The sequence below is a fragment of the Oculina patagonica genome, chromosome 13, assembly GCF_052425735.1.
Source record: "Oculina patagonica isolate OP01 chromosome 13, crgOcupat, whole genome shotgun sequence".
NCBI lineage: Eukaryota > Metazoa > Cnidaria > Anthozoa > Scleractinia > Oculinidae > Oculina > Oculina patagonica.
In genome coordinates this window covers 12,110,211-12,122,065 of record NC_135770.1, presented here as the reverse complement: position 1 = coordinate 12,122,065, position 11,855 = coordinate 12,110,211, and the positions used below count along the sequence as shown (strand labels likewise).

Genomic DNA, 11,855 nt, shown 5'->3' with positions numbered 1-11,855 from the left:
GAAAACTGTCCAATCACTCTATTGTATGTCAATGTCATGAATGTAACTGGCATTGAGTGCATTGGGGGCTGGGCTGGGGTTGGGGGGGGGGGGGGGGGGGGTGGTGGTGAAGCTTATTGGAAGGAGGGCGCCAAATCGAATCATCACGGTAACATTATTAAAATGTTTTCTTGTGCCAGATCAGAGGACAACTGGTGAGGGTAAAGAATGGAGTTGGAAGCAATATGCGACCGTTGGTGCCGTCAGCCTAGTAGGAGGCACTGCGGCCGTAGCTGCTGTTCCTGTCGCTTTAAGTGCAGTAGGATTTGCCGCTGGAGGTGTGGCTGCCGGCTCAATTGCTGCCGGCATCCAGTCTGCAGTGTATGGGGGAGCAGTGTCTTCGACAAGTGCATTCGCAACGCTTCAGAGTGTTGGAGCTGCTGGGATGGGTGCAGCAGCAAAAATGGGACTTTTTTCGGCTGGTGCAGGAGCGGCTAATTACATCAAGAACAAGCTGGGCTGGCCCTGAGTGACGAGGGACCCAAGTGCTCATCAGACAGATAATGACTCATAACAAACAGTACGAATTGTTTCTTCAAAAGGATGGACTTGTTAGACATATTTTATTGTATCCTCTATAAATCATGGCCATGGAATTCCATGAAAATTTGTGTATAATTTACACGCGTTAATTGATTACAACATTGGCTGTGGTCACATCAAGGCTACTAGCTAAAGTTTTAACGTAAAAGACAAAGATACATTTAGTTTGTTATTTTAGTTAGTTATTTCGGTAATGTGACGTGTTCTCTGTTCACTCTAACCATGGTTAGGAAACTCTCCCTTCGCTGTTCCAAAAAAATGCAAACTAGCTTAAGTTATACCTAAGTAGGATGCATGGGTTCAGTAAACCTTAGCAAACAAATGGCCAATCAGAATGCGGTCTTTGACGTTTCGTTGGCAAACCACATGCAGCCGCTAAATGGACCGAGAGAAACGTTACACCCGACTCGTCTGTAACGGTTTCCAAAGAGAATCCACATGTATAATTAACGTAACTTATCCCTCGAAAACGACGATTCTAAAAATACATAGACAAATAAATAAATAAATAAATAAATAAATAAATAAATAAATAAATAAATAAATGAATGAATAAACATTTATGACAGCTTCACTATTGATACATACTAGTTATGCAACGCTTTCGAGTGGTATACTATGAAATATCCCACGAGTCACTTGTATTTTATCGGTATACACACGAGCCTTTAGGCGAGTGTGTATACAGCAAGGAAATACAAGTGACAAGTGGGATATTCCATAGTATACCACGAGAAAGTGTTGTGTAACTATTTTATACCATGCCATAGAAAATACGCTTACTAAATTTCGTCGAGAATACAATCGCAGCGCACGATGGGAAGGTTGGGTTAAATACAGTCGAATATACAACGGCTATCCTGTATTCTGATTGGCTGTATTTTCTATGGCATGGTATAAAACACTATACACTGATGCAATCCAGTCGAACCTCCTCGTACGGCCACCTCTCTATTACGGACGATCCCCGATGTCCCAATAAAATTGTCAAATATTTTCTTTAGAAAAAACCTCTAAAATTCGGGCCCCCTCTAATACGGACAACGGACACTAAATCTCGGCCCCAGGGAACAAATTCATATAAAGTTAACCTTCTTATTGCGGACACTTTGGTGTTCCTAATGCAATTTCTCGTTTGTTGTTACAAAAACAACAACGTAACGCTTTATTTATCTTAGATGTTTTCGGATCTTTGCTTAGCGTTAACCTTTTACCTGCAGCGTTGCGTTGCAGAACATTTCGAGTTACTAAATACCTTAACAATGATGTCATAAGTGACGTTATAGTGGTAACCTCTCTAATACGGACACTTAGCTGTGTCTCTTCGGTGTCCATATTAGAGAGGTTCAACTGTAAAGTAAAAGAATTGTCAGTAACACGGACCTTATTTGTGATTTCTCCAGAAATTATCCAGGAAACATGACGAACTAATAATATTGGCGAAGCCGAGATGAACATGAAAATACAAAACCAAAAATTAAAAAAAAAAATTGTAAACAAACCGGTCCAAACTGTTGTTCACGTTGCTGTGTCATTCATGTCATGAATGCTATGTTTCAAAATCTCACAAGGTTTAGTAGAAACTAATCCTGTTCTCTTGGAAATCAGAGAATCTGATTGGTTTTCTCCATTGTTTTACTGTGAGCCCGAGTTTTCTTTAAGTAAATACCTTAAGGCTACTATTGTTAGCGGCTACTAAATATACCGGCTACTAATTATTTCTGAGCAAGATTTAGCGACTATTTAATTAAGCGATTTTCCGAAAAGTTAAATATTGATATGGAATAAACCAGTTTTAAATAAACACATAGCTAACATGATAAAAATGTTTAGTAAAAGAACAAACTCACTGACTTAAAATTAAACGAACATTTGCATTGCCAAAAAGAACAAAGTTTAATACCGGCATCCATTTTTAACGAATTTGTCAAGTCGACTATGTTTAATTTTGTTTTCCTTTGGGTGACCGAGACAAATTTTAGCGGATACTAAAAAATTAGTAGCTGCTAACAATAGTAACCCTAAGGTAGTCAATGAGGCGTAGCCTACATAGAAAACAAGGGCGAGTGTTTTTATTGTCCCCCCCCCCCCCCCCCTCTGTAAATAGTTGACCTACAGTTAAGCTAACTACCTAGCTGGCTGGCTAGCCAATAAATAATGACTTTCGTTTTTCGTAACACGTGTGAAATACCTATTTCCTTTTCGGTGAAGTGTATTTTCTGTGAAAAGTGATCCAGACCCACCACGACCACTACCACCACCCTTGCACCACCCCCCCCCCCCCCCCCACCCACCCTTCCGTTCCCTGTTGTAAGTGGAGGATTTCGAAACTTGAAACATTCAGTTTTGGCGGGAATGTCGTGCAAGCCGGCGTTTAACCTCTCTGTAGGGACTGGGTTCTTCAACGCATGAACGCACCACTTCCGTATATAAGCGTGACACTGCAAAAATTGTTGTTTATTTCAATGTTTACTCTAGTGTCATGGCGGATGAGAGTGATGATGACACATGCGATCAAATAGGGCAGAAATCTGGCCAAGTAAGTTATTAATTTTTTTAGGCCTTTTTAATTCAGTTCGGAAACGGTGTTTTTAAATAACATTGCAGGAAATCGTCACGATATCGGAATACTAAAGTTGCAACTTGCGTACGATTCTAAGACTGATCGACAACGAAATATGCGTTGACGCTTGTTTTTTTCCAGTATTTTGTGAAATGCATGATAATCGTAAATACTACTGGAGAATATGGAAAATTTAACGTTCGCAGTTCAATGTTAAGAAGCTATAACCTCGTGTAAACAATGTTTTTGTGTAAGCTGTTCAAGGTCAGGTTCATATTAAAGCTATGCCACAGGCCTTTTGGCTATTTTGAAAACAGCAACACAATTTAATACCAGAACACAGCAGGAAAACATGAATCTCGCGCGTATAGGATAACCAAGGAGGAAGCTTAGTATAGTACGGCCAACTGGCATAACCAATGTGAGTAAATAAAAGGACTATTTTTATTTGAACCCGTTTAAATCGGAGATCGGAGAACGAGTCGGGGATTGTATGAGTACAAACCCAGTTTTTCGATTACCATATTTCACACTAATCAAGTACAGATAGCAGTGAAGGCCCTGGAAATGTTACTGCTAGGTTAAATTTCGAAAGTCATACTCCAGTTATAATCACGATATTCGTGCGGTCAGATTTTATCTTTACATTAGTACATTGGAGCGCTGAGATATGAAATTTCTCTTCGAGTGTTCGTCTCTGTAACGAGATTCCTCGTACGTGATCGAGTGTAAAGACAATAATATGATTCTCCTGACATGAGATTTGTATCTGATTATAACGCAACACTCGTGCAAACACACTGAGGGCACGATGGCGCTCCTAGACCTCAACAAGAAGCCCTGTGGCTTTATATTTTATTTCCCGTTGTTGTTCTTCAACAAAAGTTGCGTTATATTGAAGCGTGACAGCCAATATACATGATATTTGCAATTGGCCGTCAGTCAGGTCAACTGCTTTGTTTACACCGTTTTACACTCATGAAACATAATTTGCCTCTTTCGTTTTGTTTTGTTTTGTAATAGTCCTTTCCATGACTGCCCGGTTCTGTTAGAAATAAAAAAAAACACACTGCAGTGACAAACATGACATTGTTCCATAGCTTAATTATTCTTAAAAAAGAAAGGAGGCTATCCATATTCAAAAGGAACTACCTTGCCTCAATCAGCAATTACACCATGTAAATCTAAAATTATCCTTCTAATTCACACATTTTCACGTTCTGTTGTTACTAATTGTCTTAATTAGCATTTTTTTCCTACTTATTATTCAACTCACTGTGCTTTGTAAACCATTCAACTGAAGATGACAGATGCTCTGTCGAAACATGTCTTTGAAACTTAAAAAAATTGTCCTTTTTCTTAAAAGTAAAAGTACTTTAAAATAATTAATTTTTGCAAATTGTAACGGTTGAACCTTTCCATATGTCTATACTCTGTTCAAAAGCAATACTTTAATTTGAAGCCCTTAATTATTCAGCTGAAAACACTTTTATAGCATTCCATTAAAATAATGAAAGTATGTGTTTACATATGTGTGGTTTAATTTTGTCCTTGCTATAACTTGTTAGTTTCCTTTGTTCTGTTGTTGAACCACAACACTAAGGTTGGCCAGTTAAGTTTGCTGCAGCACTTCTTACATATGACATTTCTTGAGGTTGTAAGCCTAAGACAGTTTTTGGTGACAGTTTTTTTCTAATATTGCCAACAAAATAGCACAAAGATTTTTAACAAAGGATGGGAAAATGCATTAGGACAGAAGTAAAAAATAAGAAAAAGGCAGGCATCAACTCACTTAAAGTTTTCTTGTATAGGGAAATCAAGCACCAAAAGAACCTGAAGATAAATCTATAACTCATCAAGATAATGCTGGGCCCAATCATCCAGTGAACAGTGAGGACACACCCCTGGCCAGTGCTAAATCCCACAATGGGGGGAGCCCTGCAGTGAACAGTAAGGATATGCCCCTGGCCATGTCCAGTGCTCAATCCCACAACAGGGAAAGTCCTCCAGTGGACAGTAACAGCACATCCCTAGCCAATGCTCAGCCCCATAATGAAGAAAGTCCTTCAGTGACTAGTAAGGACACACCCCTGGGCAGTGCTCAATCCCACAACAGAGAAAGTCCTCCAGTGGACAGGAACAGCACATCCCTAGCCAATGCTCAGCCCCATAATGAAGAAAGTCCCTCAGTGACTAGTAAGGACACACCCCTGGCCATTGCTCAATCCCACAACAGAGAAAGTCCTCCAGTGGACAGTAAAGACACACTCCTAGCCAGTGCTCAATCACACAATGGGGAAATTCCTCCAGTGACTGGTGAAGACACAGCTCTGACCAATGCTCAATCCAACAATGGGAGAAGGCCTTCAGTGAACAGTAAGGGCACACCATTAGCTAATGCTGAATCCCATGATGGAGAAAGTCCTTTGGTGAAAAGTAAGGACACAGCTCTGGCCAGTGCTCAATCCCATGATGGGGAAAGGTTTTTATTGACCAGCAAGGACACACCCTTGCCCAGTCCTCAATCCCACATTTGGGAGAGTCCTTCAGTGAACAGTAAGGATACTACACCCCAGACCAGTACTCAATCCCACAATGGGGAGAGTTCTCCAGTGGGGACTAAGGGCACATCCAGCAATGTGGACAGCTCTCCAGCAAATGATGAATCATCAACCAAAGGTGAAATAATATGTTGATGTGACTGAGATGAATAATTATGTAGCCCTTCTGCATGCCCTTCTGCATATAGATACTCTGTATATTTGAGTATACATAAAGTTCACGTATGTATTTTTTCATGCATGCATGCCTGCATTGCAGGTCTATGAAGCCAGATTATTTAACCCTCTGCATGCATTGCAGACCTATGATGCTAGATCCTCCCGCCCTCTGTACACATTGCAGATCTATGGTAATAATAATGCATTGCAAGTCTATTTTGCTAGTATAATTGCAGTAAACATTTTTTGCACCAAAATATCAGACAAAGTCTCAGCAATGAAAAAATTTAGCCTGTTTGTAATATGTACACATTACTGATAAGTGTCAAGACAGAAAGTTGTTTCTCCAAAAGGGTGCTGTAGCACATTTAGGTCAAGGTATAGATTTAAAATTAAATCTTTTATTTTATTTTCCTTCAGAGAAATATTTCATTTATGTAGCAAGCTTAGAATAATCATTGCAAATGATATGCTAGTACCGTTTCGTGTTTTAATGTTTTTGTCTGTCTGTTTATGTCAGCCTGGCTAGTTTCACCACCAAGCCTCACTTTCGGAATGCAAACTTCCAAGTCTAATATGAAAAAAATCCCAAAGCAGCAAGGATGAAAAGAAACCCACATAAAAACTGCATTATAACGATTGCGGAGCGTTGAGAATATTTCTTGTAGAGGACAAATATAGACATGCATGCTTTGAACAAACCAAGAGTTCAGGTTCACGTCCAGCACCGAGGAACCATTTATATTCTTGTCAGTTGACCTAACAAGTATTAACAATATCCGTACTCGCTTCATAGAAGATCATTAGAAATTATTACAGCGCAAAGGGTCTCAAGTCAAAAAGGGGAATTTCCTGGAGGGGTGAAGGTTCTAAAACCAATAAATCTTTTGTAAGGGGATGTAGGGATATTTTTCGTAGCAAACGAATTGAACCATTGTACTTGCTCTATACAGCTGCTCTTTTTTTTCTTGTATTCTTCAGGAAGAAACAACTGGCGCTATGCAGCTGTAGGAATAGCAGCTGGTGCTGCGGCAGTAGTAGCTGCTCCACTGGTTCTTGGTGCTGCTGGCTTTACTGCTGTGGCTTCTGGGAGTGCATTTGCATTGCTACAGAGTGCAGGAGTTGTCGGCATAACGGCAGCAGGGAAGGCTGCGGCCATTGGTGGGATTTCTGGAGGAATTGCAGCCTTTGGAACAAAGATGTTTGTATGTCTGAATTAAAAATTGATAATGTTATGTTTAAAATTTCTTATTCTATTTCGACACCAGTCCTATTTACTAGCAATCCATTAAATATGCACGAGCAACTGAACAAAGCGATCCGTTGCGCGCGTAATTCCAGAACGGTCGGTCACATTGTTCGATTACGGCAAGTGAAAACAGTGATAATCCAAGAAGGAAGAGGAAGACCTCTTCAAAGACGAGCACGTTCCAACCGAGACGACTCTAGAAACAGACAAGCAGGATACCGTGCTCGTTATGATGCATGATGTGAACAATCGATCATTCGGTGCGATGGAAGGCCCACTGATTGCCGTAAAGCAGTCACTTTAGAGTCTTCATTCAATGGACACAAACGAAGAAATCGGCCCGAAAGGACAAAAGCACAGTTCCAAAGTAGACGTGATTGATGCGGATTAAGACGGAGACAACTGTGGCGCGTAAGGCTTTTGGTAGCATCGAACCCGAGAAATGCTGTATTCTAACATGCTTTCAATGCAGTTAATAATAAAGCACCTGGTCGACCCAGGCAAAGCGCGCGATGACAGCAAAAACCCACCATTATCTGAAATTGCAGAAGATTTCCCAATCGAATCTGGTTCTGCCATTGGAAAACAGTGGGTGGACTTTGTAAACAGTCAGTGGTCTAAAAAATTGTCAGACTCAAACTGAAACATAAGTCGGCGAAAAATTTACGAATCGAACTGCGAGACTCCCTCAACAGTGCAGGTTAATCCTGAAATCTGCAGTTAAATTCCAAAAATAAACCCTGGGCCTATATTCAGTTTGCTCAACTCACCTTTCAGGTGGGCTTATTTTCGGGGAAGGGCTTAGTTACATATGGGAGGAGAACTTATTTTCGGATGGAAGTTTGCCTTTCAAAAATCTTTTGGTTTCTATTTGAATGAGATACTGTGACTGAAATTTGTCGATGCCCAAAATACCGCCTTGTTAAACAATGTAAAATACGACATTTTCCCTACAATAGGGGCTTTTAAACGGACTTATATGGCTAGAAATGGTGATAAGGAAACTAAATTGGACAACAGGCATTTAAATGACAGTGCATGTTGAGGTTTTTCATATCGGCTCTTATTAAATTGGTGGAAGGCGCAGCGGCCTTATGGTTAGCGCGCTCGGCTCCGGATCGAGTGGTCCGGGTTCGAGACCTGGCCGGGGTCATTATGTTGTGTTCTTGCGCAAGACACTTTACTCTCATAGTGCCTCTCTCCAACGAGGTGTGTAAATGGGTACCGACGAACTTACTGCAGGGGGTAACCCTGCGATGGACTAGCATCCCATCCAGGGGGGAGTAGCAATATTCCTTGTCGCTTAATGCTATGGAAACCGGGATAAGCTCCGGCTGTATGGGCCACTTAGGCTCGGACGCAGACTTAACCTTTTTTTTACCTTATTAATTTGCAGGACAATCTTCCAGACATCAAGCTGTTGATTTGTGGCTGTGGTAGTGAAGCGCACGCACTTGCCGGTATTGCGTCATCTGTGCAAGGAACAGGCGTTCGAGTGCTTACCAGCAGCAGCTTATTAGCAAAGCGTTGGAATGCTGCAGTGGATTCGAACGAAGACCTAGAGGTTATTTTCCATCAAAAGGGAAAAGAGCCAACGTCTATTATGTCCAAACCTGTAAAGGCAACCAATGACCCAGAAGTTGCCATGCAAGATGCTGACATCGTGGTCTTTGTGCTACCAGCATTTGCCCATGAAGTTCTTCTAGATGACTTAAAACCTTACATGAAACCTGGCACAATAATAGTTGGTCTACCAGGGGGCCCGGGTTTTGAGTTCCAGGTACATGAGGTGCTTGGTGATGTAGCCCGGCAATGCACCATCGTGAATTTTGAGTCATCACCTTGGGTGAGTCGTATCACTAAGTTTGGTGTAAAGTGTGAGGTTCTTGGTACCAAGGAGACCCTATTGGGAGCCATGAAGGTAAGAATGTCTCAGTGTTAAGTAATTTTAAGAGTCTTTAATAGCCACTGCACTACAGGCTAGAGTTTGGACAGAGTTCTTAATAAGCAAAGATGTTTCCGGTCATTGTTTTGTCTTAAGGTTTAGTTTGTATTGAGAAGTTCTCCCACACTCCACGCATTGTTTCATCGCATATTTACAAACACCTCGAAGTTCGTCAGAATTACTCCCTGGAGCTTCGTGTTCTCAACTCCCTTTTCCGTGTTTTTACATTGGCAACGAAACATTGTCTCTTGAGTCTAAAAATTCTTTCCTTGCGTTCACCAAAACGAGTACATGTATTTTTAATCCTTTGCCGAATTAATAAGTACGTAGAAAAGATATAAATTCAGGAAAAATTAAATTCAGTAAACATTCAGGAAACTGGTATTTTTCCGATGCAAATCCTGTCCCAAATAAACTGTTTCTGAACAAGAGAGTATGATCATTCTCTCCTTACTTCGCGAGTTCCTGCGAATGACATGACATACATAAAACTTTCAATTTACCTCAATATTTGTCTTTATCCGCAGCAAGGAGAGGGTGTTGCGCCCAAGAAGGACCCAGTTTCCACACTGCAAAATCTCCTAGGACCCCTCCCTAAACTGAATATCTCTGGTCACCTGTTGGGTGTTACGTTGATGAGCACTGACGGCTACTTGCACCCGTCAATACTATATGGTCAGTGGGAGGGGTGGGACGGGAAACCACTTGACGAACCACCCCTGTTCTACAATGGTCTGAGTGAGCCAGCTGCGAACCTTCTCTCCAGTGTATCAGATGAGATTGTAAACATTGGCAGGGCCCTTGAGTTGAAGACTGAAGCTGATATGTCTAACGTAAGAGCTTTAATGTGCGTTAAGACACCATTATTTTACGTCCAATCGTTTGGGGTTAATATAACAGGTACAAATAAATAATAAGGTGATTTGAACTGCTCTGTCTATCCTGCCAGCTCGTTGGTGCAAGGAAACATTAGTATCAATCCAGGCAAGCTTTCTGGCAAACAGACCAACCGACGCAAGCAAGTAGGCAGGCAGATGTTTTTTTCTTATTCAGGCAGGCAGGCAGGCAGGCAGGCAGGCAGGCAGGCAGTCAGTCAGACAGACAAGCAGGCAGGCAGGCAGGCAGATAGACAGACAGACAGATAGATGTATGGACGGACAGAGAGACACCGACAGACAAAAGTCAAGCTTAGCGCATTCTTTTGCCATCTAGCATGACGGGTTTTGTACCATGTGACTGTTTGTTACAAAAAGCTCATTACCTACCAATCGACCGGTCTTTTTACGTGTGTTCTCCTCGTTGTATTACAGGGTATGTTTTTTACCTTGAAATCCTCTTTACTGCAGGTTGTGCACATTCATCAGTGGCATGTGCGACGTTACCCGCATGACATCTCAAACAAGTCGACCCTTTACAAAGCAATACAGACCAATGCACCCTACCAGGGGATCAAGCATCCGGTCAAGATAACAGAAGACGGTAAATACATGCCAGATTTCACACACCGTTACATGACGGAGGATGTTCCCTGTGGATTGGTAGCCATCCGGGGTGTTGCAGAAATTGTGGGTGTAAACACACCGAACATTGACAAGGTGCTTACATGGTGTCAGGAGAAAATGGGCAATGAATATCTCGTGAACTCAAAGTTACAAGGGAAAGATATCTCGTCATCCAGAGCACCGCAGAGATACGGGTTCACTTCTCTTAAATCTATTTTGTAAAAGACTTGGGAGGTAGCGCAGCCTAATGGTTAAGACGCCGGACTTGAAATCTGGAGGTCCCAGGCTCAAGTCCTGCTCTTACCACTGGATGGAGTTGTTTCGCGTCAGACCCTAGTTCAACTCTTCGGTCGTGCCTGTAAATAGCCAACGGGTCTGCCTCGCGTCAGTTGGCATTTGTAAGCGCGTTATGTTTATTGAAAATATTTGTTGTTGTTTTTTGTTTTTTTTTTTTAATTTGAGTGACATGCCTTAGGACTAGATTGGTGTAGCTAAGTGCATTGACCACTATAAACAGCATCTTTCAATTTTATTAAAGCTTGCTTTCTTTATGAAAGATACGCCTAAAATTAAGGCCGAAATAATAATAATAATAATAATTATAATGACGATGACGAAAAATAATAATAATAAGCCTTTTTATAAATACTTAAGACACTGGGTGGTTAAATATAAGATAAAGGCTCCCCGACAAATGTATTTTACACCTATAATAAAAATGTAAAGCGTGGTAGTTTAATTTCATTTTAAAACAGCGCTTAAGCGTCATTTGCACACGCACCTGGTTTGTGATATAATTGCTTTCTTTATTGATTTATATTATTGAAGTCCGTATTGGTAAATTTTGGTCAAATTTCTTTTTCGCAAGTTTATGGACCGAGCCAAAGACGAAGTCCATAAAGTTGAAGGGAAGAAATAGATCCAATGTTTTCCCAATTAAATAAAGGACCGAGCAAGCAAAGGGGGTCTTTAATTATTTTCAGGAAATTTGTAAAAAATAACGTAAATAAAAGTAGCTGACAACTTCTGTCTTGAATGATTGTTCAATAAAAGTTGCGTTATCTTGCAGCGTGACATCCGATATACGATACTTCTCGCGAGCAGGCAAGGTCAAACGCTACCCATTGTATTAATAAAATGTAGAGGTCTGTTTACTGAATCTAGTAGAACTCATTAAATATGATTTGTCTCTTTCGTTTATACTTAACATTAATCCTTTCTAATTTCTCAGGAGTGTTTTGCTTTGTGTTCTTCACGCGGTTTCTTGTTGTGCTAAACTTGATCTCTGTTCACG

At 40.9% G+C, this 11,855-nt stretch overlaps 1 protein-coding gene and 1 pseudogene across 3 annotated transcripts in view; both read left to right on the top strand.

The window, feature by feature from the left end:
• The window catches only part of LOC144636188 (uncharacterized), an 8,244-nt pseudogene extending 5,485 nt beyond the window's left edge, over nt 1-2,759 (top strand). Inside the window, exon 3 of the transcript XR_013567478.1 lies at nt 180-2,759. The product of XR_013567478.1 is annotated as an uncharacterized LOC144636188 (transcript). The remainder of the gene's footprint in view (nt 1-179) is intronic.
• Nucleotides 2,760-3,007: 248 nt separating this feature from the next.
• On the top strand, nt 3,008-11,588 carry LOC144636139 (tauropine dehydrogenase-like). 2 transcript variants are annotated; one of them, XM_078495274.1, is made up of 6 exons: nt 3,008-3,121; nt 4,957-5,824; nt 6,847-7,070; nt 8,511-9,035; nt 9,587-9,892; nt 10,406-11,588. In XM_078495274.1, the coding sequence occupies exons 1-6, from the start codon at nt 3,065-3,067 to the stop codon at nt 10,781-10,783; spliced, it is 2,358 nt and encodes a 785-aa protein (XP_078351400.1). In that variant the 5' UTR covers nt 3,008-3,064; the 3' UTR covers nt 10,784-11,588. The 2 variants fall into 2 exon arrangements, with proteins under 2 accessions (XP_078351400.1, XP_078351401.1); XM_078495275.1 differs by lacking the exon at nt 3,008-3,121 and adding an exon at nt 3,264-3,566.
• Nucleotides 11,589-11,855: the final 267 nt, after the last annotated feature.